General features: G+C 37.6%; 10 protein-coding genes across 10 annotated transcripts; 2 read left to right on the plus strand and 8 right to left on the minus strand.

The window, feature by feature from the left end:
* Window positions 1–457: 457 nt before the first annotated feature.
* On the minus strand, window positions 458–1,922 carry RHIMIDRAFT_310820 (uncharacterized protein). The gene is made up of 2 exons (XM_023614691.1): window positions 1,645–1,922; window positions 458–1,591 (listed from the first exon to the last, which is right to left on the minus strand). Exons 1-2 carry the CDS (start codon window positions 1,900–1,902, stop codon window positions 599–601), a joined length of 1,251 nt encoding a protein of 416 aa, XP_023469947.1. The 5' UTR covers window positions 1,903–1,922; the 3' UTR covers window positions 458–598.
* A 109-nt stretch (window positions 1,923–2,031) lies between these two features.
* On the minus strand, window positions 2,032–5,747 carry RHIMIDRAFT_265514 (uncharacterized protein). Its single transcript, XM_023611828.1, has 18 exons — window positions 5,555–5,747; window positions 5,431–5,505; window positions 4,877–5,371; window positions 4,699–4,823; window positions 4,540–4,654; window positions 4,352–4,483; window positions 4,083–4,305; window positions 3,934–4,032; window positions 3,815–3,881; window positions 3,723–3,761; window positions 3,557–3,668; window positions 3,427–3,499; window positions 3,256–3,371; window positions 3,099–3,200; window positions 2,960–3,050; window positions 2,417–2,905; window positions 2,238–2,367; window positions 2,032–2,171 (listed from the first exon to the last, which is right to left on the minus strand). The coding sequence occupies exons 1-17, from the start codon at window positions 5,664–5,666 to the stop codon at window positions 2,292–2,294; spliced, it is 2,541 nt and encodes an 846-aa protein (XP_023469948.1). The 5' UTR covers window positions 5,667–5,747; the 3' UTR covers window positions 2,032–2,171; window positions 2,238–2,291.
* A 2,651-nt stretch (window positions 5,748–8,398) lies between these two features.
* On the minus strand, window positions 8,399–8,661 carry RHIMIDRAFT_233843 (uncharacterized protein; the record flags this gene model as incomplete). Its single annotated transcript, XM_023608040.1, has 2 exons — window positions 8,399–8,433; window positions 8,481–8,661. 2 exons carry the CDS (start codon window positions 8,659–8,661, stop codon window positions 8,399–8,401), a joined length of 216 nt encoding a protein of 71 aa, XP_023469949.1.
* A 105-nt stretch (window positions 8,662–8,766) lies between these two features.
* On the plus strand, window positions 8,767–12,086 carry RHIMIDRAFT_233844 (ARM repeat-containing protein; the record flags this gene model as incomplete). Its single annotated transcript, XM_023608041.1, has 8 exons — window positions 8,767–8,940; window positions 9,026–9,342; window positions 9,395–10,610; window positions 10,660–10,764; window positions 10,810–11,181; window positions 11,240–11,399; window positions 11,459–11,686; window positions 11,734–12,086. The coding sequence occupies 8 exons, from the start codon at window positions 8,767–8,769 to the stop codon at window positions 12,084–12,086; spliced, it is 2,925 nt and encodes a 974-aa protein (XP_023469950.1).
* Window positions 12,087–12,116: 30 nt separating this feature from the next.
* RHIMIDRAFT_59214 (Fip1-domain-containing protein) lies at window positions 12,117–13,155 on the minus strand. Its single transcript, XM_023615446.1, has 4 exons — window positions 13,079–13,155; window positions 12,955–13,022; window positions 12,585–12,895; window positions 12,117–12,537 (listed from the first exon to the last, which is right to left on the minus strand). Exons 2-4 carry the CDS (start codon window positions 12,968–12,970, stop codon window positions 12,148–12,150), a joined length of 717 nt encoding a protein of 238 aa, XP_023469951.1. The 5' UTR covers window positions 12,971–13,022; window positions 13,079–13,155; the 3' UTR covers window positions 12,117–12,147.
* A 388-nt stretch (window positions 13,156–13,543) lies between these two features.
* RHIMIDRAFT_289094 (uncharacterized protein) lies at window positions 13,544–16,345 on the minus strand. The gene is made up of 7 exons (XM_023613614.1): window positions 16,222–16,345; window positions 16,082–16,160; window positions 15,706–16,031; window positions 15,201–15,653; window positions 14,965–15,152; window positions 14,854–14,912; window positions 13,544–14,798 (listed from the first exon to the last, which is right to left on the minus strand). The coding sequence occupies exons 1-7, from the start codon at window positions 16,315–16,317 to the stop codon at window positions 13,669–13,671; spliced, it is 2,331 nt and encodes a 776-aa protein (XP_023469952.1). The 5' UTR covers window positions 16,318–16,345; the 3' UTR covers window positions 13,544–13,668.
* Window positions 16,346–16,381: 36 nt separating this feature from the next.
* On the minus strand, window positions 16,382–17,994 carry RHIMIDRAFT_265536 (thioredoxin reductase). The gene is made up of 2 exons (XM_023611829.1): window positions 17,395–17,994; window positions 16,382–17,332 (listed from the first exon to the last, which is right to left on the minus strand). Exons 1-2 carry the CDS (start codon window positions 17,930–17,932, stop codon window positions 16,872–16,874), a joined length of 999 nt encoding a protein of 332 aa, XP_023469953.1. The 5' UTR covers window positions 17,933–17,994; the 3' UTR covers window positions 16,382–16,871.
* Window positions 17,995–18,202: 208 nt separating this feature from the next.
* On the minus strand, window positions 18,203–19,578 carry RHIMIDRAFT_197145 (HCP-like protein; the record flags this gene model as incomplete). The annotated part of the gene is made up of 3 exons (XM_023606176.1): window positions 18,203–18,881; window positions 18,942–19,010; window positions 19,085–19,578. 3 exons carry the CDS (start codon window positions 19,576–19,578, stop codon window positions 18,203–18,205), a joined length of 1,242 nt encoding a protein of 413 aa, XP_023469954.1.
* Window positions 19,579–20,633: 1,055 nt separating this feature from the next.
* RHIMIDRAFT_265539 (uncharacterized protein) lies at window positions 20,634–22,070 on the plus strand. Its single transcript, XM_023611830.1, has 2 exons — window positions 20,634–21,348; window positions 21,406–22,070. The coding sequence occupies exons 1-2, from the start codon at window positions 20,660–20,662 to the stop codon at window positions 21,650–21,652; spliced, it is 936 nt and encodes a 311-aa protein (XP_023469955.1). The 5' UTR covers window positions 20,634–20,659; the 3' UTR covers window positions 21,653–22,070.
* A 1,010-nt stretch (window positions 22,071–23,080) lies between these two features.
* RHIMIDRAFT_246812 (TBC-domain-containing protein) lies at window positions 23,081–26,041 on the minus strand (the record flags this gene model as incomplete). Its single annotated transcript, XM_023610344.1, has 4 exons — window positions 23,081–24,965; window positions 25,018–25,052; window positions 25,116–25,724; window positions 25,775–26,041. The coding sequence occupies 4 exons, from the start codon at window positions 26,039–26,041 to the stop codon at window positions 23,081–23,083; spliced, it is 2,796 nt and encodes a 931-aa protein (XP_023469956.1).
* Window positions 26,042–26,403: the final 362 nt, after the last annotated feature.

Consider the following 26,403-nt stretch of genomic DNA (forward strand, 5'->3'; position numbering starts at 1 on the left):
TAAAATATATCGCTCCTCATCAATGATGTAGTCCATAGGCTCAAGTCTACCGTATTCATCAACTGCATTACCGTGCCCGTCTTCGTAGAAAATTTGAAAGCTCATATTGTAATACTCGGTTTTTAATGAGAAAGGAAGTAAAAAAAAAAAAAAGATCTAACGGTGCTTTCGTGCTTAATATACTCATATTTTGTACGACAGGGCTCCTACATATACGACATTCAATTTGTCAGCAAGCGAAATCAGCCAATGGTTTACGTGACAATAGAATTTAACGAACGCGAATTTTACTCTTGGCATCGGTGTCAATAATTTTTGGAAATACTGTATAGCAAATTAATAGAACGTCGATGAGACTCTTTTGCTAATGAAGAAAAGGAGACAAAAATAGTCAAATGCCACACATTAGGCGCTTGATGACCAAAAATGATTGCACCCTCATCGGAATAAAACTTTATTTTGGAAGTCCTTCCATAAATAGAAATCAGGTCAAGCCCAGCTTCAAAGCAGAAGACAAAGGAGATAATGGATACTTGGAGAAAAGACAAGATTAAAACAATGAGCATGCAATGCTTATTTATTATATTACATTTTAAATTTAGGAACTGGACTCTTTTGCAAGACAAAGAGAATGCTGACCACCAGCTGACAAACGGAGAACTTGTTTATCGCCAACACCTTCAAATACTTGTAATCGAGGCGTGGGTTCATCTCTATCACTACCATTGCCAATAGCATTACCTGAATTATAGCCCCAACAGTAGCTTCGGCCATCCTCGGAGCAGGCTAACCCATATTCAGGACCGACTGAAATAGACACAATTTTCTCCAGACTTGAGACAAGTGTAGGTGTTGGGACATAAAACCTAAAGGCAGAGTCGCTTGAAGTCACCTTCAAACTTTCGAGTACATCTTGCTGCAATCCCAATTGATAAGCATCTCCTCGACCATAAGCATAGACTTCGCCACTTTTAGTAAGAATGAGTGTATGATGTTCACCGCCTTGGACAGATACAATTTCACCAAAGTTTTCAGACAAAGGCACAAGTATAGGCTTAAAGATAAATTGCCTTTCATCATCACAACACTGCTTGTAGTTATTCAACCCCCATGCATAGAGCTTGTTGTCAGTAGTGACAGCTAAGGAATGATAAGACCCAGCGCCAATCAACTTGACCTTCTTCAATCCAATGGAATCATGACGAAGCCAATTTTTTTCAAAGCGAGGAGAAATACGGCGTGCGAGCTGGCCTTGGGCACCATAGCCCCATGCATAGACGCGACCACGATTGGTCAGTGCTAATGAATGGTTGGCACCTGCAGCAATGTCAATAACCGTTTCAGTTCCCAAGGCAGGATGGAGCATAGGAGCCGTTCGTTTGTTGATACCAATACTAAATCCAAATGTGCCTTCGTTGCCACGGTAAGTTCCCCAAGAGTAAATTTGTCCGTCTTCAGTTAGACCCATCGAAACATTGTCACCACAGGCTACCTTGACAATCGTTGCACCTCCGCAAGAGACTGGAGCAGGAGTACTTTCTTCACCTTGTCGACCAAGCGCGCCTTCATCATTGCAACCCCAGGAATAAAGCTATAAAGTAACAACATCAGTCTATATTTTTGTATCCTCTTGAATTTACACACTACAGCTCCTTCAGAATCAATTGCAATGGAGTGCATGCCACCACAGACAACATCTGTAAATTCTTTATCCTTCAAGGATTCTACAAGGGTCAACTTGTTGAGTTCTTCAACATCACCGCTCATGCCTAACTGGCTAGCATCATTTGAGCCACAGGTAAAGAGCTTTCCTTTTTCAGTAGCACGTGGGATAGCAAACGTAGTTCTTTTGCGAGATAATTTAGAGGATAAAGGAGCAGAGGATTTTTTACGTTTAACCATAAGAAGCTGAAGTTGTTGACTGATTAAAGAAAAAGACAATAACTAAAGCTGGAGACTTTATAGTTTTTTCGATTTTTGGTTTTCATTGTCTTTTTGGTGCCAAATTTGATAAATGTAAGCAATGCACATGACAAGCGTAGTTTTTTTATTATATTTAAAGGGAAACAATAAATAACACTAATGTACCATATGCTACTGTTGTATTATGTTACATTATAGACTTGTGTATATTTCTATGTAGTCATTCAAGAGATGTATTTATACTACAACTATCATTAAAGATGTAAATTCATTATATTCTATTTGTCAAACAATTAAATATTCTTAATACTCACAATAATCATCCTTTTTCAGAATTCTGCGTTTATTTATTGCTAAGAAAGTTCTTATTATAACCATATAGCTTGCTTGATCTTATGTCCCATCTTTTTAAATAAGCCATCTGTCTTTTCAGCTTCTTTCAAGCTATTGATGCATCTTTAGTATATGTTTATTCTTCTTGTGAATGTATTACCTTATAATAGGCTCATGAATAATGAAATCATTGTCATCAGGCGTACGACCAGAGGCAGAACAAATTGCCTGAACAATGATTTCGATCTGCTTTTTACAACTATCTACTTTACCATCTAATTCTCCCAATATGTTGTATCGAACTGCTTTAAAAGCAATAAATGAGGTATCTGATGCTTCCGTATATTCTTCCTCTTCTTTGTCATTCTCAATGTTCAAATCACCAAGGTTTTGGTTCAAAATACTCCCTGTGTTCCATCGGACGAGCTCTCCATTAGTTAGATGGTTGATAATAAAGCCATAGTTTTGCTCTTCGTTTCTTGATGCAGGTGTAAGCGAAGAAAGGATATATATGCCAACTTGTATGGAAGTAATCATATCCAGCTCAAGTCTTTTAAACTGAATCACTTTTTCTAGATCATAATTGTAGCTGCAGACATACAGAGCCTTTTCTGTCAATATGACTACTTTTTCTTCAAATTCTTTAGGTCTAATGGGACTATAAATAAGCAACAATGATTTATACGTATACCTTTTGCCCTACCTTATCTTCAATGGCTCTGATGGTGAGAGTAGTGTCCATCCTGTGATTTTTGTTTCATCATCGGCTACTACAATTTGGCTGCTAGTTTCAACTAGAAGCAAATGTTAGATTCAATACGTATGAGTTATATATATCGTACTCGCATCTGATCGTATCTTTGCCCATCTCCTTTCTATTCCTGGTTCAGCAGACATCTTGACACTTTGAGGCACATATCTAAATATTTCGCATTTGTGGTATCCTACAAGTGAGACGTATCAGTATATGTTGACTATAATGTAAATGTGCTTATCAACCCAATACGAAATCTATAGTTGCTTGCTTCCAGAAATCCTTGACAGTGTTAAAGTACATGCGTGTCAACGAGTTGGATGCGTCATTCATCATTCCGGTAAAGTTTCGTTTGCCAGTTCTAGTGTGTTAGTTGTTAAATATCCCTCATTATTTAAGTATTGTTCATTACTTGCCTTGTGAAATCTCCTTTTAAAGCGCTTGTCCCTGCGTACATTCTTGATATCATGTCTCCATTATTTGCCCACACTATGTCACAAAGTCAATTTTGCTTGTTTTGCAAGTGAATTATTAGCTTATTATTACTGTTATTGAAAATCTTTTCAAAACTATTATAGTATTTAATTCCTTGATCTGGATACTCAGTAATACCAAAGCGCATTAATTGTAGATTCAATACACTGCGTCCAAATGCGCTCTTGAATAAACTGTTACCAATCAACAAGCATCATACCCATCTATCCTGCGTTACCTGTACAACATTGGTTCGGTCTAAGCAATCCATGCAGTTCTATAATGACAAGTCAATATGAGCATGATGACATTTTTTTATATCTTCTTTACTGTTCTAAATACGCCTCCTTGCTCGCAGTAAGTATGCTCACTTCCATCAACAGCTGTCCAAAAATACCTTTTGATTGATTAGAGCTGATATTGTTACAATATGTTATGAGCATATTTACTGCAATTTCGTCATATCCTCGTATAAGCTATTGCTAAGCCTACTTATATTCTCAAACTTCATCCCTCTGGTTTCTTTATGGAAATCAAATTCAACATATCTATAGTTTTGTAATTAGTAAGTTTCACTGACTGCTATATTTCTCTTTACTTTATGTTAGGGTCTCCTAGATCTTCAACATGCTTCCGATACTCTGATCCGATAACAGCTTCTCTCCCAGTTACTTCTGCAAGATTGACCACAATTTGACGACCGTACAGCTCTTCTTGCGTTTTAAAATGCTTTTCAAAAGCATTACTGTTTTCTTTTTCGGTTCTTTCTAATACTGGAACTGGATGTAAGCTATAAGGAGACTGGCTCCAAAATAAAGGTACTAAACAAAGTGAGACTTGTATTCAAATATTTATCGTAATAGTTACTTGATCCTCGTGTCTGAACAAACGATGCTATATGATTTACTTCATCTCTCTTAAAAATAACAATCTGCTCTGTTTCTACAAAATTGGCAACTTGTCCGTCTTCATTAATACCTCTTCGTTGATATCTCATGCCTAGAGATTATCATTAGATTATGCCTTCTTTACGCTTGTCCAAACTCTTGCATTACCTGCTCGCTCCTTGCTTCTTCGAGAAATCAATATAAACTCAAAGCTATACCCATCAATGATACATGGTTCGACCTGCACTGTTCCTTGCATAACAGGAATGATCCATTCATCTAACTAGAAGTATGTTATTTTTTATCATCCAATACAAGACAACATACATTGTGTTCTATAAGGCTTCGTGAAAGATGTTCATTCCACCAAAACCGTTTGTCTACTGTTTTCCATAAAGGAATATCAGAATTTGTCTTGTTCTTGTGTATTCGCTGAAAACTGTTTGTAATATCTTTTTCATTAAAGTGTCAAATATCGTTCATATGCTTTCCTTTTCTGCTTTACCAAATGTATTTGAAAATATAAACATTGACTTGCTAAATAACTCCACGATTTGACGAACAATACGAGCATCTAATAGTGCTTCCTCTTCATCTTCTTCATCTACTTCTTCTAATGTAGATACTGCAGAAGATGAAGAAACAGACGAAGATAGAGGGAGAGTAGTTGTAGTCGTCGGTATCTCCAAGTTGTCTATGATAACCTTATCATTTTCTAAAGCAGATTCTTGTGTAATAGATTCTAATATCTCTTCCTCCTTCTTTTTGGCAAACGACTTTTTGATCTTTGTTATAAAGGAGTTAGACTGTGTCAACTTGACCGGCCGCTTCATTGGATCCGCATGATTCTCCTCCTGTCCCTCTGCTCTTTGCATGCCCAACCTGTGACACGCCTTATGTTCATCAAAACTCAGACATGCTACTTTCTCAATCACGTAGACTGGGTGCTCTAATATGTATCCACGAAGCTGTGCTGCTGTTATAACAACCATGTACTTTTCTATATATCCCTTTGCTTTATAAAATAATAGACAATATTTGCTATATTTCATTCATTACCTCTGAATCCTTCTATAAATCCAAGAATACCAAATATCTCGAACGACTGAACAATATTAACTGGTTCATAGGCGTCTGTACGTGTATTAGTTATTGAATTGCAACTTCTTTATGCATTCAATACCTCTTTTTGTCATTTTAAGTCCGTCAAATTCTATTTCTAATGCCTGGTCTTCCTTGACCAAAACAAATGAGCCTGTAGTGACATACAGTCTTATCGTTTCTTCTTTATGCATCGTCAAGAATGAGGGAAAAAAAGGAGTTATTTTATGACCGTCAACTGACAATACATTTTCAGCAAGCTTCAGCAGGAATAAAAATTAATGTTTAGCGTCGTACAAGCTTCTCATATAAATAGTCCTTGTTCCGACTTTTTGATTACAAGAGAGAGAAGTTGCTGTCATTAAGAATACATTTACCAGCACTGAATAGAATAACAAGCCTGGTAAATTCGACTGTTATTTGTTGAATGAGTGGTGTTGAAAGTAATTTCAAGGTGAAAAAAGTGAGATAAGAGGAAAGTTGCTGCTCGACGTATTTAATTTGAATCATTATAATACTTTATGATCTTATAGTAGAGTATGCATTCTTCTTTAAACGCCTTTATTGTGTGCCAGGTGAGAAGTAAGAATAATAATAATAATACTAAGCTCATCTTAGTAAAGGATCTACCTTACAACAAAGAAGTTTATTGAAAACTCTTATGCTTTTCATTTAGTCTGCTGGCAAGCAGATTCTCTTTTCCTTACCTCGCTTTCGTCATTTCTTGAAAAGTAAGCCTCCGAATATGAGCTTACTGTATTTCATAATAGGATAGATGCCGCGAACAGTTCTTTTACTTATTGTGGAGTTATCCCCTCTGCCACCCAATGCTTCTCAAACAACGAGTGGGTATAGCTCACCATACCAGAGTCATACAAAACAATAATGATCTGTTATACCGTATTTTTACGTTTACATAGAAGAAGATTACGCCTTTTGACGTAATATAGTCAATATATATTCGCATTTAAGTCAAAGTTATCTTAAATATTAAAGTAATACCTCGTATTAAACCCACAACGCTGATTCATGGTATCCGCAGTCTATAGTATTTGATGACGCGTCGTATCTAATATGCAGTTGGTTGACAATATTTATTCTTGCATGTAAAGATCATTTAATCTTTATAAAATGATCACAAAGTCATTCCATCTTGCTGTATTCTTATGCTTCCAAGGTAAACTATTTATTCATTGATAATATCACATATTATTCTGTAATCAATTTTGTATTTCGTTCCGTAGCCTGTTTTAACTTTTCTTTTATTCTAGCTACTGAGTAACATGTGTTGAGATCCATAAAGGAGGTGTATTGCAGCGATGACGATGATGAAATATATGGGACGCAAGAACTGAATCTTCGTGATGTATACCAAAGTCTTCTGAAGTTTTTGAGCTTTTCTGATAGCACGATGCTACAAGGCTTTGGTGGGCTTTGCAGTAAGAATGGTATCGAGTTTACGAAGTCAAAGAACAAGAGACAGCGTACGACGTCGGACGGCTACGTCCGCTGTTGGAAAGCAAGAACACTTGCGTAAGATTATCAATGTAAGGCTTAATGCATAACATAAGTTAGTTAACCAACAGTATCGTGACTAGGTAACCAAAGAAAGGCTTCAGAAAATGATCAACAAATTCAAGGCTAGATCGTGCGTGGACAAAGCCTATGCACCTTGTTCATCATCAGCAAGCCAACCTTTTGTCGAGCGGGATAAAGACTGAAAACCATTGGAAGTGACTGGTGGAACGACAGAAGGTAAGACTGCATTGGCGATATATTATTACATTATCGATGTTTTTTTTTTTTCTGATGTTACTTTCTTAGATTTTGTACGATACATACAAATTGTGAAAAGTCTATTACAACCATAGTGATTGATTACGCTGGACTTGCGACAAATGTTAACGATTTGAAAGAGTTTTTACTGCAAGAAAGGGGAAAGAATAATATGCAGTGCATCTACCAACATATTTTCATGCAATATAAGGAACATACAAATACCACAAGCATCATTGTCGATCGTATGCAATATCTTACGAAACAGAAACACAGTCGTCATTCTTTGCTTGAAACTGACATAGTGAACTGATCAAGTAAATTTTTTGTGGTTATTCATTGTCAACTTTGAAAGTTGATGTCGGAATTTCTCTCTGTGTAGAGAACGGGCCTCAGAGTTCTCCTTACTTTCTGAAATGGCTGTAAAATAAAAAACATTTCTTCACTCTTAAGAATATTATAATTAACTCGCGAATCAGAGCACTTGTATATTTCATTCATAATAAAACAAGTGAAAAGAGTCAATAGTTTATTATATATTCAAGTAATTCAGATCCTTATGCAAGATGTATAGAATATCAAAAAAGAGCAAAGGCAAAAGTAGCATCGTAAGTAATTCGACACACATTGTGTTATTGCTCATACCACTGATTCTCGATCGCAAGCTTATGAGCCTGGCTACTTGAGTAACTCATACAAAAAGAAAAAAAGAAAAAAAAGGCAATAAATAGTCTTCTTTGGGGTAAACAAGTGTCAGCAGATGATGCTTGCTAATTTAAGTGGACGCTCTTTTGAAAAACAATCTTTATAAAGCTATCCAAGGTCAGCATTAATGTCAAGTGGTAAGGTATCATACACTGAACAATTCAAAACACAGATCTATACTATGGCAGCATGTTTCCCTAGTGTCAATATCACCAACTGTTATAGTTTGACAATCAATTAATTATCTTTAATAAGCGTCAATTGTGGCCTCTGTCTTGTTTATTTCTTTCGATTCAAAAATCGGATGCGCATTAAACTTTATTGTGATGATATGCCAATGAGCCAAGCATGAGCCTCCCTCTCAAGCAATTTTTTCTGATGAAAATGCACGAGCGTTTTCGGGAAAAAGTGTATGTACAATAACAGAATATGATAATAATCCAGACTATGAGCTTGGTTTATAGCGTGGAGGTTCATTGCCTGCTCGGGTTAGTTCATGCCTACTTTATTCATTATTTGATGCTTACCAGGTTGTGATTTAAGGCATTCAAGAAACACATTAAACGGTTTTGACACATCCATTGGCCATTTCGTCAATCCTTCCAGTAAATCCTCTAAATGCCCATTACACCGATGCTGTTGAGGCTTGCTAGAAGGCGCTTCACTACGCTTGTTCAAAACGAACCCTTTATCTTCGTCTTTTGACATGTCAATTGAGGCAAAAAGGTTATTTTGTGCCCCCCTGTTCCTGCTGTTTACAATTTTAAGCATTTAAGCCACAGCGTTTTCCTCTTCCGTCTTATTGTCACGGTTATGAACGCGCCATTTGATGTAACAGAGTTGGATAGAACTGTGAAAGCTTTTTATGAAGGAAATGATACTAGACGACAGGCAGCTCAGGCAGTTATAACCGACTTTCAAAAGGATCCAAACTCTTGGCAGATTGTAGATCAAATACTTGAGCAATCTTCATATCTACAAACAAAGGTATAGCTGCATCACATAGCCATCTGCTTCTTTTTCTTCTTTTCATTTCTCTTTTTTTGCTCTGCTTACACTCCTTCAAAAACAGTTTATAGCACTCAACATATTAGAAGACTTTATAAGAGTTCGCTGGAATACGCTACCAGTAGATCAAAGACTTGTTTTGAGAAATTATATTGTAAAGATGATTGTTGACATATCTTCAAATCAGTCCTCCTTTCAGTCTCAAAAACTGCTTCTAAACAAACTAAATGTTGTGCTAGTACAAATAGTCAAGAAGGAGTGGCCCAAACATTGGCCAACATTTATGCAGGAAATAGTTGAGTCAAGCTTTGCTGGTATTACCTTGTGCGAAAATAACATAAAAATCATCAGACTCTTAAGGTTCATACATATCCTTCAAGGGTGAATTGCTAGTCAACTTAGCACACATCTCTCTCTTTTTTTATATTTATAGTGAAGAAGCATTTGATTATTCAACCAGTTTTTTGACTCAAGTCAAGATGAAAAGGTTAAAGGAACAGATGAAGCTTGATTTCAGTCTCATAATCGATTTATGCAACAAAGTCTTGATGTCGGCTAATCAAAGATCTTTAATCATGGAAACTATGAGTACGGTACAGAACCTGACAACATGGATGCCTGTGGAGTACGCATACGAGGATAACTTTATCCAATTAATACAGACCAAACTATATGAATCACCATATCAACTACTGGCCTTACAATGCTTTAATGGAATTCTCAACTTGGAAAATACAATGCAACCAAAGAAGGTTTATGATATCGTGTTTCCATATATCAATAGCATGAAAGAGACTATCATCAATTCCAATTACGAGCAAAATTACACACTTATTAAAGAGGTGGCTATCTTTGTGATTACTATGCTTACCAAGTATAAAAATTGCGTCAGTGATATTAATCAGATTCTGATGTACCTGCTATCAATATCACGAATATCTGACATTGATATATGCAAGATTTGTACAGGATATTGGGAAACATTTGTTGAACAAGATAACTATAGGCAAATCCAACGTGAATTGGCAGTGGTTATTACTGAAACCATGGTTATGCCCAATGATATTCTTAGGGTTCAGGATGAGGATGGTGAAATAATCCAAGAATATGTCAAACAAAGTGACACTGCAGCATTGTATGACTCGATGCAGCACATCTTACAAGCAATAACCAAGAGAGAGCCAGAATTTATACAGTCCGTACTTCATGACAGGTTACTAAAGATCCAAATGGCCTCTGATATAACCACACATTATGACATGCTGTTTAAAATATCATGGGCAGTAGGTGCTCTCTCTGATACATTGACAGTAGAAACAGAAAAGATATTTCTCAAGACAATAGTTCATGATTATGTTCAACTGTCAGAAAAGACTAAAAGCCAGGATTGGGCTATTGTATCATGTACTTTATATATATCTGGACAATATCCTCGATTCCTTTCTTTTCATCATGACTTTATGAACTTCATATTACAAAAAATATTTGCACTTTTATATGAACTGAACAGCGACGTGAAGGATATGGCATGTAATACGTTGCTAAAAGTATCCCAAGGCTTCCATAAACAATCTTTACAAAATGAAGTCTTATCAGAAACGCTCTTAAAACAATTTGAGTTATTATCCACTCATCTTGATCAGCATCAAGTAACTTTTATTTCTCTATTTAATCCTGTAGCTAATATTTAACTCTTAGGCTTCTATGTTATATGAATCCGCAGCTTATATTATACTTACAATGCCTTCTCTTGACTTGCAATTAAGTTATTTAAATAGTATAATGGCACGGCAAAATACAGTGGTAAGTGTATCCTTTAATCTACTAAAGCATCGATATTTAATCAAGGTCAAGTTTATTCATGCTGTTGGAAGCAGCAGTTTAGATTCTTTAAAGGCCATCATTCAGTATTTGAAAATCAATATTGTTATTTGCAAAGTACTTGGAAGTTTATATGGTCATCATCTTAAGCAGATTATTCCTTCACTTATCGAATGTTACAAGATTGCAAATGACGATGAACACAGTTTATTACACAAGCACATCAGGAAGGCAATTATTCAGCTACTTGAATGCTTTATTCTTTCAATTAATTCACAGGTGGATATTTCAGAAATTCAAGGTTTATTGCAAGTGATTGCAGCAGGTTATGTTCAGTCCAATGACCAGAGAGAACCGCTTGTATTATCTTTGTTAACCGACATATTTGAAAAGATCGATGTACGTATACGAAACACCCTCATCTCTCCTTGCCTTTATCCGCTAACGATATTGTTAGAATCCAGTTGCAACAGTTTGGCCCGCTATCCTGAATCAGACGATCGATATTGTGTTTTCTCACACATTATCAATGCTCACCCAGAACTTTTCGGATTTTCCTGACATAAGAACGCAATTTTACAGGCTCTTGGAGGTAATAGTAAAACGATATCTTCAAGGTAAAGAGTTAGCAGTTTAAAGGGGGCAAAGGTAACATTGAACTTATCTTGTGTGGTAGATATCTTTCGTACACCCGAGCTGCTGGATTCTGTCATTAATTGTATCATCTGGGGAACAAAACATACACAAACAGAGATATCACATACGGCATTGAAAACATGCCTATTCGTATTAGACAATGCTCTGCAAGAAGATGATGATGTTGCAAGCCAATTTTTTGAAACTTACTATGTCCGAATTCTAACGGACACATTGGAGATACTATTAGATCCAGACTGTAGAAACGGTAATAAGAGAAACACGCTGCTTATACTTGGATCTCATATTATTTAGGTTTTGAATACCAAACACAGATTATATCCAAAATGCTCAGAATGATTCAGGAAGGCGAGATATATACACGGGTATTTAACCCTGAGCAAGTGTCAAACCCATTGATGTCAAACATGGAGTTTTTGCAAAACTATATACTCGACCTTTTAACGAATACTTATCCGTTACTCCAAAAGAGTCAGTTAGAAGTGCTCGTCATGGGCATGTTTGACTACAGTGATGACCTACAGAGGTTTCAAAATGATATTCAAGATTTTCTTATTGATATCAGAGAAGTGGATGAGGAATCGGTTGGCTATGAAAGGGCACAAGAAGAAACAGAGGCTGAATTGGAGTTATTGAGAAACATTTAATAAAGACAGGCCAGTTTTATAAAAATATATAATAATTGTATCAAAACTTTACAATGTGGGTTTAATCGCGGCGGTATACATCATAAGATCGCTTACGGCGTTCTCTACTATCCGAATGCCTGTTGCTACTGCTACTGTTACTATGTCTTGATGATGACATATCCCTTGCACTGTTTCGCATGTTGTTCATCACGTTGCTTCTATTAGATCGAGGCATATTGTTGTTTGAATTTTGATTTTGTGATTGTCCTGTTGCAGGAGGTGCAGGCATACCCATCGGTAATCCCATCATGGGGTTAGGCATACCATTCATACCAAGTGGCATAGCACCATCCATTAAGTTGGGTGGCATCATCATGCCCATAGACATGACATCTCCCATCGACATCAGGTCGCTCATGTTCATCAAATCTCCCATATTCATATCTGGCATGCCCATGTCTCCCATAAGCTAGAGAAGTGATCAATCGTACTGTCATCACAAACTATCCTTCTTACCTTTTTATTTTCTCTTAGTAGTTTTTGTTTAGCGCAGTATGCTCTCCAAGTAACTTCATTGAAACCATAATTAAAATAATCTGTGATATCAGCACCAGGCTTTCTCCATGGTTTATCTTCAAAATCATCAAGGTTCACTTCTGTAATAGGCTGGCCATTATATTCACCTATTCCTTCAAGATTGATTCCTCCTTGTGCTGTCTTACTGGACTGATTGGCATTTGAAGATGTGTTTGCTGTTGGCGTAGCTGTAGTCTTTGTTTGCTGTCCAGGTTTAATATTTACAAGTGCTTCTTTGGTTTCATCCGATGCTGTTTTTTCACTATTAAATCATAAGCTTACTTTGCATCATCGTTGTCATCCTTCCTACCTCTGCTGTTTTTCATTTTCTGTCTCGTTTTGGTTGTCTTCTTCCGGTTCTAAAATAATTTCAAGATCCTAAAGCAATATATCGTTAAACCTACTTCTTTTATCTTTCGCCACAATTGCCTTACATCTTCACTTTCGCTTTCACTCTTGTCTTCTTGTCTTTCATTAATAACTTGGACATCAACCTCAGATTTGTCGTCTTGTTTTTCTTCCACAGGACTTCTCTCTAGTGAATCCTCCTTTCTGAATACAAGTGTGAGTTTAACGTGTTGACTTTATGCATACTCTTACTCTTCAGTCCTATACATGGATTTTAGTAAACTACACATTTTGTAATGACAAATATTTTACTCTTTATTTTCGTCATCCCCATAAAGGTCGTATAAGTCGTCTTCATCTACAAAAGATGTAAGTAACAGATTTACGCAGCATTTAAAGTATTGGGATACCATTTTTAGAATTGGACTGTCGACCATTATTTAATGCTTCTATTTCAGGAGATCCATATAAAAACTCTTCGTCTTCATCTGGTAAATTGCTCATGTTTTATATTTTATAAAAGAAGGAAAAAAAGAGGCAAAAAAAAAAACTTGATATGGTAGAACAAAGTCACACGGATATCACTTAAAGGAGCCTCTCTTTGACATCTGCATAAATATAATCATTTGATAAACTATTTATTAATGTTTACATATTAAAAGACATGCAAGCATGATTACTCTCTTGCTTGGGTGATGATAAGACTTGCATTTCCTTGGCGCAGTAAATCTACTCCCAACTTTCCAAAGGTTGATACCTCTAAACCATGACCTTGTGATGATGACGCTGATAAAGGTGAGGATGGTGTTTGTTTAGAGTGACGAGCGATTAAAATCAAGTCATGCTTATTTAATGGACGATCTACAGCTGTCAGAATGTTGTTAACTGTCAACTCTTTTACGTGCTTGCTCTCTATATTTGATTTTATTTCGCTCGTAAACAACTTGTCGATTTCTCCTTTATAGCTTTTTATGCTTTCTCTCGTCGCATACACTCCGTCCTTCATGAATGTCCCAATCACGGTTAATTTTGCCTTGTGAGATGATTGAATCTTTAGAGCAAACTCTAAGCAGTTATTACTATCCTCTTTCTCTTGCTCATCATTCATCTCGTAGATAACAATAATCTGTGGCATGAGTCTATCGTCATCTTCCTGTATCAGGCCAAATCCTTTATCGACAAATACTCCCGTCGTACACTGCTGGCTTATCGTATTTAATGCTTGGCTAATGAACTCCAAATCTGCTGCGGTATACTCTTCATGATGCAATAACAAACGTTGTTGTGCCCAAGGTAACAAGACAATGTCTGCATCAACATCAGCTGCATAGGCATAGATACTCTTTATATAATCTTGAGCAAAATCGAGATGGGTATGCAGAGATCTTAGTCCAACCAAGCTTGCAAAGGTCTTTAACACGTTCAACACCGGATCCTGTCTTGCTGTCTCTCCAATCTCTTTAAATTTCATGACGTCCGAGGTTCGCTGTGTTAGTTCCAAGAGTCGTAAGGTATGTATCTCGACTGCGCTCATGGCTTTATCACGATTAAATAGTTGCATCAGCGCCATCATTGAAGGTACAGCTTCGATGCGATTCAACATGGTTACGATACAGTACCTGTCCGTCAACGTTGATATATAACTACTGTTCTTCTCATCATCCATTGTATCCAGTGGGGTAACCTTTTCATTACCATCTATGGTAGCATTTGTCTGCTTTTGATACCATTCGGGATAAAGGTATATAACAACAGGAGTTGTCATGAAAGTAGTGATTAATGCCATGACGACCATAATGACAAAAACTACAAACGCAAGAAAGTCAATACTTTTTCTCTCTTCTCTTTTTAATACTGTTACCTTGATCATTGAGTACACCTGCATCGTGTCCAATATTCAAGACGATAAGTTCTACAAGCCTTTATGGTATCGAGTGAGTACAATGCTGTGTGAACAATGTTCTGCTCTTACCCTTTACAATTCATCAAAAAGCCAATGGTTAAGGATTCCCGATGAGTCATTCCACATAATTTTGCGGTTAGAGTGCATCCAACGATTTTACCAAAGCATGCAAGGAAAATAACCAAGACGACATAGCCCCATACAGCGCCTGTGTTTAGTAGGCCAATTTGTGTTTTTAAACCTGACAGTGTAAAGTACTAGAAAAAATGATTAATATATGAAGCTAGGGTTCAATAATTGGTTACCAAAGGAAGAAAGATGATGTTGACAATATCCTCAATCTTTTCTGTAATCTTGATGGGCAAATCGTGTTCGTGAGGAATAATCACACCAGCTAAAAAGCCGCCAAAGATAGGATGAATACCAATGATGTCTGTGACAAAAGCGGAGACTAGCACAATGAGAAGGGTTACAGTCATCAGCAGAGGTGATGGCCCTTGCTCAAATGAATGAGTCGCAACACACAGTTTACGATACAAGGGCCCTATCAAGAAGATGAGAAATAATGAGAAGCCAACAGCTGTCAAGAAGATATAGAGTGCCTCCAGTCCACCGCTTGAGTTTAGCAAGGCAACGACGAGGGCTAGTAAGACCCATGCAGTACAATCATTGATGAGTCCAGCGGCCATCGTGATCGCTCCGACCTTGGTTCGAAGTAATTTGAGTTCGGCCAAGATACGAGCCAAAACAGGAAAGGCCTAAATGCAAAGTTAATCTATGTCACGCTTTGCTGCATAACGACGATCTTACAGTGATGGAGAGCGCCACGCCCAGAAAGAGTAAAAAACTGCCGAAGGGAATGCTTGGCTCATTCTGTAACTTGTATAGGCCTACACTGACAGCACAACCAAGACCAAAAGGTAAGGCCATGCTGACGACTGCAATGGATACGCTCTTGTGCCAGTCTCTTTTGATAACACGAAGGTCGACTTCTAGGCCAACTTGAAACAAGAAAAACACGAGACCGAGAGTAGCGATAAGGTTTAAGAAGGGTAATGATGCTGAGGGAAATATAATCTCTTGAAAGTGTGGTATTCTTCCCATGACAGTTGGTCCAAGAATAATCCCGGCAATGACTGGTAACACAATGTTAGCAATGATACAGTCATTTATTTTTTTGATCAACCTTCTGAAATAACTCTTGGTTGTCTTAAATAACCAAGTGGTATAGAAATTAGTCGACAGAATATTAGAATAATGGTTGCCTAGCAACTTGTTAGTAAAACCATGGCATTTATAGTAATTATGTATGTATATATATTTTACTTGAATGATAAACAGCACAATAGGATCTGACGAATTAAAAGAGGCTGGATTCAATCCAGTAAATACTCCTGCTTGAGATGTAGCCTTCCCAACCATATATGTTTTGATAGAAAGACAAGGAAATAAGAAAGAAAAAGAAAAAGAAAAAAAAAAAAAGATAGATTGATGTCGATTTATTCTGAGCCAATTAATAGCTGAATAACAATAATAAAGAATGATCCTCAACATGACTTTATCATATGTTCTTTCTTCTTTGCGTATTATGCAACAAATGATATTTTATTCATTATTCTAATGTTTATAAATAGATTATATGCTGTATTTTCAAGAGTTGAATGACGCTGTTACTAAGAGTAAAATCTGAGCTTGTTAAATTCTAATGCCATTGGTTGATTTCACTTGCTGAAGGAGGCATCGAATAAGCGAGCGTATACACTCTATACGGATCAAGATGGATTCTTTGATGTTTGAGAAAGCTATGAGTGCAAAACAATGCTTTTTTTTAAATATGCGCCAATAATTCTTTTATTTACGACAATATCTCATAATTAATAAAAATATAATACAGGTGTATACAAAGAACAAAAGTTGGGAGTGATTTCTAATGTCGCTCATTTTTAAAGTCTAGGCTTACTATTTCCGCGTTCGATTCATTTTCTATCACCTTCAGCAATTTCGGATTCAAGTTCACTCAAATATCTTTCAGCATCAAGAGCAGCCATACAGCCTGAACCAGCTGAGGTAATGGCTTGACGATAACGCTTATCTTGAACATCACCAGCAGCAAATACACCGGGAATGTTGGTAACAGATGAACCAGGAACTGTCTTGATATAACCCTCTTCATCCAATTCAATTTGTCCTTTAACAAGAGAAGTAGCAGGATCATGACCGATAGCATAGAATAATCCACTGGCTTCAATCTTACCAGCTTCCTTGGTGACATTGTTGATGGTAGCAACAGCTGTCAAGAGCTTACCATCGCCAATAGCTTCAGTAGCCGATGTGTTGAAGTGGACCTTGACCTTGGGGTGGGTCAAGAGACGCTTGGCCATAACCTTGGAAGCACGGAGTTGATCACGACGGACGAGGACGTGAACAATAGAACCATCTATGCTATACATTAGTATATAATTCACGCACACACACACACAAGCCGAGATTATTACTTACATTTAGTAAGATAGATAGCTTCTTCAGCAGCAGAGTCACCACCACCGATGACAACCAAAGGCTTATTTCTAAAGATAGGAACAGCACCATCACAAACGGCACAAGCAGAGATACCATTTTGCCAGTACTTGTCTTCACCAGGCAAGTTCATACGTCTAGCAGAAGCACCGGTAGCGATAATGACAGCGTCGGCAGTATCAGTAGGTTCTTCTTGGCTTTCAGTACCTTCACGCCATAACTTGAAAGGACGAGAAGAGGTATCGAGTTTAGCAATAGTTTCAGTTTCGATAGTAGTACCACAGTTTACGGATTGCTCTCTCATCAAGTCCATTAATTGACCACCCAAAACACCCTTAGGGAAACCAGGGTAGTTCTCGACATCAGTGGTAGTTGTTAATTGACCACCAGGAGCAAATCCATTAGCCATTAAACCTTCAAATAAAACGGGTTCTAAGTTGGCACGAGCAAGATAGATGGCAGCAGTATGACCAGCGGGACCAGATCCGATAACAGCAACTTTACGATGTTGAGGAGCCATTTTGTATAAGGAAGTACTAAAATTTCTTGTAGAAATACGTGAAAATAAAGGACGGAAAGAAAAGAACATCTTAATCTGTAATTTCCTTTAAATAATCAATTTTATAAGCACTATTTCACAAATCGTGACTGCAATTAGTAAGCGGATCAGGCCAATGACGATCAGACTCCATATTATTGGTTTTTTAATTTTAGCCAATCAAACGGCTTATTTGTTTATATTTCAAAAAAGGGATGAAAATTCGAGAATAAGGTATTTTATTCGGAATGATTACATAATGGTGCAATCTTCTTGTGAGCCATTCTTCTTTTTGGTGTTTGTTTCTATATTCTTTCCTTGCAAGCGCTGAATAGCTCTCTTATCACCGTGCTGAGCTGCCTTCTTATACCACTCCATGGCCTCAGCAGGATTCTTTGGGACACCGATACCTACTTCTGTAAAATAACCAACAGCATATTCAGCCTTTGGTAGTTCCTTTTCTGCAGCACGTCTAGCCCATAAATAAGCATCTTCATCTGACTGAGGCAAGACACCTGGTGAGCCAACTAAATACCAAGCTGTTAAAGCAAAGCAAGCCTCTCGATGGCCATGTTGAGCAGCAATTGTATAATAGTGAATAGATAAAGCTGGATCTGGATTACACTCTAATTTTCCATATTCATAACATTCACCTAGTCGGAAAGCGGAAGGTGCGTATCCAAGTTCGGCTGCCTGAACATAGAGTGATACTGCGTACTGAACATCAACAAAGACAACGTTTGGTATACCACGCTCATGTAATAGAGCGAGTTCATGAATAGCATGAGGATATTCGGCTGTAACTGCTTCAGCAGATCTCTTGAGCCACTTAACGCCGTCTCTTGGGTTTTTTGATAGTCCTAGTTCCCCATTCACATCAGCCACACCCAATCGATACATAGCTCCAGGATGATTCAGTGTAGCAGCCTTTCTATATTAATATATAAAGTTTAAATAAAGCATATTTAAGGGGGCTCATTTTAAACTTTACTTGTAAAATTGAACAGCCTTTGCATAGTCCTTTCGACAACCTAAACCATCCTCATAACATTTAGCAGCTCTATATAGAGATAAGGCTTGAGCATAAAGGGATGAATTGAATTTTTTCACTGGGATAATTATTATATAGTTTACCTGTAGGCAGCATCAGCATGATGGTGTTTGGTTGCTTGAACGAATAGGGGGAATGCCTTATCGAATTCATGTTTACCCTTTTTACTCAACAGACCAGAAGCATATAGATTACCCAAATAATACTGAGATTCTGCATGACCACGGGCAGCCAGTTGCTTTAGAAGCTTTTCTGCCTCTGCCAAGTATTCTGCACGGGTACTATCATCCTCTGGTATAGGTTTAGCTGCTTCGACCATAAAAATAGCAAAATCACATTGTATGTCAGGGCTATTTGTCTTTTTAGCATTTTCTCTATACATGTTGATAGTTTGAGCATAAGATAATAAAGAAGCGTTACTGCCAGGTTTTAAGTGAGAATGATCTAAGAGTTGGTCGCTGTTTAATGACAAGTTGGTGACAGAGCTTGTCCGAGTACCAGGTGGAGTTTTACTTGTTTCGTGTTGGGATGGTAGAGGACTTGGTTGACGATTGATTGATAATGAAGGAGCAGACATATTATTTGGTGTAGAATATTCAAAATGAGGACGAGGAGGATTGGTATTAAATTGTACTGGAGCTTCCATGTGTTTAGGTGGGGGAGGTGGAGCAGTTGATGTCTTTACGTGTTGTGCCATTAAATGATGAAGGGGGAAAAACACAGGGTAGGAGAAAGAAAAGAAAAGAAAAAAAAAAAGACAAAAGAGAAAGCGATAGTGAAAGTGAGAAAGAGAAAGAGAGGAAGGAAGAGAGGCTTATTTTACAAAAAAGGGCGCAATAACGAGGAAGGGAGTACCTTTTATTGACCAAAAATAGATAAACTAAGGATGGAATGAAACAGTAACAGAAAGCATCCCCCTTGTCTTTTTCTCTCTCTCGCTCTCTTCCTCTCTTTTCTCAGTGGACTTGTCTCCCTTTTGCCTTTCCCCTTCAAGCTATTCCCGGAGAGTAAATAAATAGGACTAAAAATACCTTCATGATATCATGACGAGTTGTCAGTGAAATAAGCATGTGGGGACCTGCAAATAAAAACCGTATAAATATCCGTTCACATAAACAGATCAATTTGATATATTGCACTGGATTATGCGGAAAAAAAACGAGTATGACAATCTACACTATCCAATCATAGCAAGAATGCTCAATCTATCAAGATCAATTAGAGAAAATGCAAGAAAAAAGGATGCTTCGGTTAAAATATTAAGTAAGCAAAAAATTTATCCTTTTCCCTCTGCCCTTTTTTTTATTATCCGGTTTTCTTTTTTAATCAAAGAGTCATTGACGTGCACATAATGTCAGGTTTGTATGTGCTTATTCATCATTGTGACAATAATATTTGCTATCACCATGGCATTGATGATCATGGCTATCATAGTTATCATAACACAAGTTTGATCTATCCATCTGTGTTTATGCTAAAGAGATTATAAAACTGAAACGGGTAATCAAATTAAGTTATTCTATTTTTGATCCGCCACATCATGTCTCAGCCTGGACTTTATTTTTGATATAAATTCGTTACCATCTCTTACTAAGCTGTTTGACATATTTCTTCTCCCTTTCTTTCTTTCTCTTTTTTTTTTTCATTTATCTCTCTTGATGACTTTCTCGCCTGCCACACCACCTTATGACTTTGAACATATTTCTACCAACAAACCATTTCACCAAACCTCGGTAGCTGCGCCCGATATGATGATTGCTCCTTCTTCGCCCCCTGACCTTCATAAGGAATTACCGTTGTTTTGTACAAATCAAATACAAAATAAGCAGCATTGCCATCGCAGAACAAAATCCATGCCTTATAGATCACCTTCCATCAACGATAACAACATCCATAAGCACATTGTGTTTCAGTTGAGCATGAATGATACGATAAGGATCATCCGTGGTCACTCTTTACTCTCATCCATACGTAAACAATCTAGTCAGCATCGCATCTCTCATAGACCTTACAAGAAAAAGAAACTTGGTCATATTGCTACCATGATTGAAATACCCAGATCAATAATCGCTTATGATCCATCCCCTAAATCACAAGAAAAATCGATCGAAAACAACATTCAGCCCAAATCTGCAAAACGACGTGTTGTACAACAGCAGTTTCCTATACAGTACTTACCTCCTCCTACCTCTGGTCGTCCTTGTAGAATCAAAGGTCCATGCCAAGCTTGTCAAGAGACTGCCGATGGTTGTATGCGAAAAGCATTTGATTGGCCATTCGAAACAAGTCAGACATTCTTTGATAAGGGAAAACCCTATGTCTATCTTTGTAATAAATGCGGCTTACGGTAAGAGAATGATAATCACGCATTGCCCACAAACCTGTTTCACTTACACACTCTTAGGTATAACAAGAGTAATGGCTGCGTTTGTCGTCACTGTCGATGGGTGTTTTGTAAAGAAGAAAAAAGAAAAGCGCTGCTCCACATTGATGCCATGCGTCGTCGTCGTCCAGATGGCTACGTTGACCCCAACGAAGAGATCGAAAACTTTGTATGCAATCCAAAGTATTGGTCTTGTGGTAAACCCTGGAAGGTTGGTTGGGTATTAAATACTATCCACAATAGTAACGAGGATGAAGATCAAGATTAAAACCAAAAATCATACCATTTGTATATCTCTTCCCTATCTCCCCCTTTCTTTGTTCAGTTTTCTGTATATAGTGCATATATATAAAAAGTTGATTCCTTTGTCTCTTTTTTTTGTAGGCTGTTCCTGGTTTCCATGTAAACAAATTGATCTGTCGTCATAGTTACATATAGTAATAAACATAGTTCTAAAGGAGACTTGATTTAGCCACGGATGATATATGCGTCTGTATCTTCCTTTCTTGGCTCTATACCTGAATTATTTAGCCGCATAAATCAAGAGCATATTTGTATTTGAATATATTTATAAATGTATTCCTCGCTTTTGCATGTGTTCTCGATCTCTCTTTTTTTTTTTGATCTCATGCTGATACGCGTGCTGGGACCCGGAATAATTTGAAACACGTAAAAGGAAAAAAAAAAAAAAAGATGTATCAAGCACAATCAAAGTATACGTGAAGAACGATCTTTTTCTTATAGCTATTATCTTGTTATTATCTACTTAACCTTATTCTCTTTTTAATTTGCTCGGATATCAACCGGATATACTTTTCATTCGGTGTAGATTGTTTAGTGAATCGAATAGAATATTTTAAATTGAGCATCGTATACCGTAAGAGTATCAAAAGGGGGGAGGAGTAGGCGCCCTTCATCACTTTAAAATATCTAATCTATTCATATTTGTCAAACGATGCCCAAGACAGTGCAGCAATGATGTGCTTGTTTAAAAGCCACTCGCGGACATTAGAGAAGCATGAAAAACACTTGCCATAGTTGTGCACAAAAAGGCGCGTATATACAAGGATAGTCATATATTATTGTTATTTATCTGGTAAGCTTATGTACATGCATCAATTGTATTTAGTCCTCTTCATGCTTATCCGTACGATATATAAGGTCACAAGCGGGTAAATGTAAAGTTTTTATTTATTTATTATTTTTGCAGAGGATTAAAAAACATTGTCCCGGGAAATGGATAAAAGTAGGTTCTTGAAAACGAGCGATAGACTTTGGATATCCGTAGAGCAAGCTTGGATTTAATATTTATGAGCACATATCTATGATCTTGAAAAACTTGAATGTACTCTAACTGGCATAAAACACATTTAGCAAGGACATATCTATCAGCGCATCTCAAAGAGGGTCACTGTAAAGAGTTATAAAGACTCAAACGCATTAATTTCAGAGCAATGTGAAATTCACTCTCTATTGTTGATTACTGTCTGTAATGAGCAGTAATTTTTTTGATATATGGCTGTAGGGAAGCATTAATTAAAGTGCTTGATTAAACTTAAAAATACTTTATTATTTAAATTAGCTGCTTATTGTTATATACTATTTGGATACTAGGTGTTAATCATATAAATTTCATGCTGTAATAATATCTTGAGAAAAAAGAGGGGGGGTAATAATCATATTTATAGTGTGGTATTTATGCATTGTTAGTCATTGCTTGAGCTTCTTCTGTCAAAGGCTCACCGCTCAAGGTATTAAAGAATCTGCTGTAAATACTTGATCTCTTTTGAGATGTTGTCGATGTTGTCGATCGAAGACTATCAATAGACTCTCTTGCCGTATAATTGGATTCCGTGTAAGGAGGAGATGTAGGCCCTGACTTGTTTATGAGCGCAGAAAGCGAGCTTCTCTTGGTCTGAATAGAAATTGGTCTTCTTGGCTGCTGAAGAGAGGCCCTTGGTGAACTCACAGGTGTACTTGCCGCATTGGCTTCGTACTCGACCAGTTTATACTTTGCTTCTGCCAACAGCTTTTCGAGCTCTCTACATTTCAGATCGCTTTCGATATACTTTGCTTGATACTTGTCTTTTTCCTGTTCTACCATGTGGACCGTGTGACGTCGGTTCATGGGCGGTGCAGCTGATGAGGAACCAAATAAGGTTTGGTGCGCTGCTAGTACCTCTTCAGTAAATGATCCACGAGGCATCAAGTACTCGCGACGCTGGTCTTCTAGCTCTTTCACACGATCTTTGTACTGCTGACAGTCGCTCTCGAGATTCATTTTTTCTAACTGAAGATCAGCCAATGTTTTTTTAGCAACCGTATTCTTTTCGATCAATGCTTCATTTTCTGCAACCAGTGCCTCTTGTTCCTGTAAGAGCTTTTCTTTATCAATCTGCAAGCTTTCAATAGTTGTCTGAAGCGACATAATCTTTTCCACGAGAGCTGCTTGTCCCTCTTGAGTTTCCTTTAACTTCTTGAGGACGTTTTCATGATTCTGGCATAACTCTTGATATTTTAATCCCATCTCAAAATTAGCCAACTTGATATTGACAAGCTCCGACGTCACTTCATCAAACTTGGTTTCTGACATGTTGTTATCCTTATCACTTGACAAAGCTCCGGCAACAAGCGCTCCAAATTCACCGCTTGATTTAAGCGATTCAACAAAGTCCGGCTGCAGTTTGATATCGACATGGTCTTCTCCAAGTTGTCTGTCTACTGATTCTGCAGGACTGGGCTGCTCTGCACGGATTTTGGCCAACTCGTCCGTGTCCTTGATATTGACTTTCTTCAGTAGCTGATCACGTTCAGCAAGCAAATCCATCTCTCGTATACGTCGGGCCATCAGCTCCTCAGACATTCTTGTATTCTCGCGCTGCAATTCAGAAACGGCCATGACCAAGTCTTCGATCTGTTCGTGGAGCATTGGCGAAAATCTATCTGGTGTCGTTGGGGAAGGAGGCTGTTCTGTCACTAAACTCTCCTCAGCTGATATTGATTGTGTAGGTTGGCCCCAATTAAACCAAGACTCGCGTTTGTTCTTCTTTTTCGACTTCCAGCCGCTGAAGCGAATATTGAGCAGTTGTTGTGCTCGTGTCGTCTCTTGTTCAAGGTCCTTGTTGTAGTTTTCCGAAATGCTGTCCATCTTTTGCCGGGTGATCACCGTACTGAGCGACATAGCATCCTGAATGACGGCTTCTGGATCTGAGTTGTAAGCAATTTGATACAATTTGCGTGAACTGAGGTACATCATGAGCTCTTCAAAGTCGTCCATAGCCAGTAGCGTCTCTTCGTTCTTTTTCATGATGGCAATAGCTACACGTGTGATTGTTTCAACTGCACCTTCAGCAAAGACCAAATCGTAGATACGCAAAACAAGCGAGATAGGAAAAGTGTAAGCGAACAAGGTAAGATACCACTGAGAAGCATACATAGGTGTATGGATTGAGTTGGCTTCGAGGTGAGCTTCTAAACGAGGACAGACTTGAGCTAGAATGGTCTGGAATTGGTGTAAACGAAGGTGGAGTCCTTCCATATTGAGTGTAAACATGGTTCTCATTTCATATGTTTCCATCAGTCTAAATCAAGGCAGGTTAGAACCTATGCATGGATTCTTTAAAAATGATTTACCTTACGAATATACAAAACGCTTGATTTTCAGGCATCTATTGTGTAAAAAGATGAGACATTGTTACTTTCTGTCTTTTTTTTTTTTTGCTATATATTACAGTCATCAATAAGGGACCAGCTAAAAATGCAAGACCTTGGCAATATCCAACATGCGTATCATATAGACTATAAGCTTTTAATAGTCGACCAAGAGCCAATTGCCCTTCACCACCATCATCTTTAAACATGTCAAGTTGAGGGAAGGTACGAGAGAGGTCACGTTGAATGACTCGCTCATACGAGGAATCTTCCTGCAAGAGTTGTTCATAACAAGACTCAAGATTAAGCGAGCTAGATTGGGCCATGGACTGCCAAATCAGTCCACGGATACGATGAGGAATACCGCCACAGCGTAACTTGGCTGACAGCAGATGGGGCAGTTTAGCAGCAGCTGCAGGATAATCCTCAACGATTGCTTGCCAAAAGTCCCAGTCGTCTTGATCGGTCGTAAGGCAAGTAGTGCTTGTGATTGGACTCTTGGCAAGCATAGCCTGGATTGATTCTTCATAGTTTTCACGAGTAGGCGAAAAGGTGGCATCGGTGACTAGTTTGCGAACTGTATTAAAGTCGGCTTGAAGACGATTTGATTCAATGCAAACAGATTTAGGATCGGCATTTAAAAGTACATTTTGTCTTTCTAATCGAGCCAACAAATACTCCTCAGAGTCCTATTTAATAAAGGTTGAGTTGCATGATTTCTTATCTTGTATTTATATACCTGAGGTGGCAGTTTCGCATTTTCTTCTTCCAGTCGCTTTAATGTTTGATTAAGTTGCTTTGTGGGCGTATGTGTAGCTGTGATTTGGCTGTATAGCTTTAGCTTTTCAGGGGATACAGGAAGTCTTCTTCTTTCAGCAAGACTTGTACTAGTTGATTTTTCAAGTTTAAAGTCAGGTTGTAATAGAGATGAGGAAGTGCCATTAGCTACTGTTGGTTCCTGTAGCCTGTCTTTAATCTCAGGTGCCAATAGTGCAGCTGTTGTCATTGAAAGGGAGTATAATAAAAAGGTATAAAAAGAAAAAGAAAAAAAGATGTAGGAGCTACAAAATAGTGTGTTCAATCACTTCAATGCGACAGGTACCCAAAATCGTTTAATTTCGTACTACCACAGTGAATTGACACCATCTTTGGTAATTTCAGTGCGAGGAATTTTTGAGAGTGAGAGGTTAGAGACTGATCAAACGGTAAAGATATTGCGGTAAAAAAAAATCGTGCGATGACTATGAAGACAATTCACTTAAATAAGCTATTCAGATATACGACCTTAAATAGTAATGAAATAATGTTACATGTTACTATAGTAACAAAATGGACAGCAACAGAAGCATTATTTTTTTTTTTTTGGAT

This window comes from Rhizopus microsporus (genome assembly GCF_002708625.1).
Source record: "Rhizopus microsporus ATCC 52813 unplaced genomic scaffold scaffold_2, whole genome shotgun sequence".
Classification (NCBI taxonomy): domain Eukaryota; kingdom Fungi; phylum Mucoromycota; class Mucoromycetes; order Mucorales; family Rhizopodaceae; genus Rhizopus; species Rhizopus microsporus.

Coding starts and splice junctions, on each gene's coding strand:
- RHIMIDRAFT_289094 (XM_023613614.1), bottom strand. CDS start 16,317: ATGGTTGGGAAGGCTACATCTCAAGCAGGAGTATTTACTGGATTGAAT. Junction 16,161..16,221: donor TTGTGCTGTTTATCATTCAA/GTAAAATATATA, acceptor ACAAGTTGCTAG/GCAACCATTATTCTAATATT. Junction 14,799..14,853: donor AGGTGTACTCAATGATCAAG/GTAACAGTATTA, acceptor TTGCGTTTGTAG/TTTTTGTCATTATGGTCGTC.
- RHIMIDRAFT_265539 (XM_023611830.1), top strand. CDS start 20,660: ATGACTTTCTCGCCTGCCACACCACCTTATGACTTTGAACATATTTCT. Junction 21,349..21,405: donor TGTAATAAATGCGGCTTACG/GTAAGAGAATGA, acceptor ACACACTCTTAG/GTATAACAAGAGTAATGGCT.
- RHIMIDRAFT_265536 (XM_023611829.1), bottom strand. CDS start 17,932: ATGGCTCCTCAACATCGTAAAGTTGCTGTTATCGGATCTGGTCCCGCT. Junction 17,333..17,394: donor AGCTATCTATCTTACTAAAT/GTAAGTAATAAT, acceptor TGTATAGCATAG/ATGGTTCTATTGTTCACGTC.
- RHIMIDRAFT_310820 (XM_023614691.1), bottom strand. CDS start 1,902: ATGGTTAAACGTAAAAAATCCTCTGCTCCTTTATCCTCTAAATTATCT. Junction 1,592..1,644: donor TTGATTCTGAAGGAGCTGTA/GTGTGTAAATTC, acceptor GTTACTTTATAG/CTTTATTCCTGGGGTTGCAA.
- RHIMIDRAFT_59214 (XM_023615446.1), bottom strand. Junction 12,538..12,584: donor TACTAAGAGAAAATAAAAAG/GTAAGAAGGATA, acceptor TCACTTCTCTAG/CTTATGGGAGACATGGGCAT.
- RHIMIDRAFT_265514 (XM_023611828.1), bottom strand. CDS start 5,666: ATGCATAAAGAAGAAACGATAAGACTGTATGTCACTACAGGCTCATTT. Junction 4,306..4,351: donor TGTTCAGACACGAGGATCAA/GTAACTATTACG, acceptor CACTTTGTTTAG/TACCTTTATTTTGGAGCCAG. Junction 4,033..4,082: donor CTAGGAGACCCTAACATAAA/GTAAAGAGAAAT, acceptor ACAAAACTATAG/ATATGTTGAATTTGATTTCC.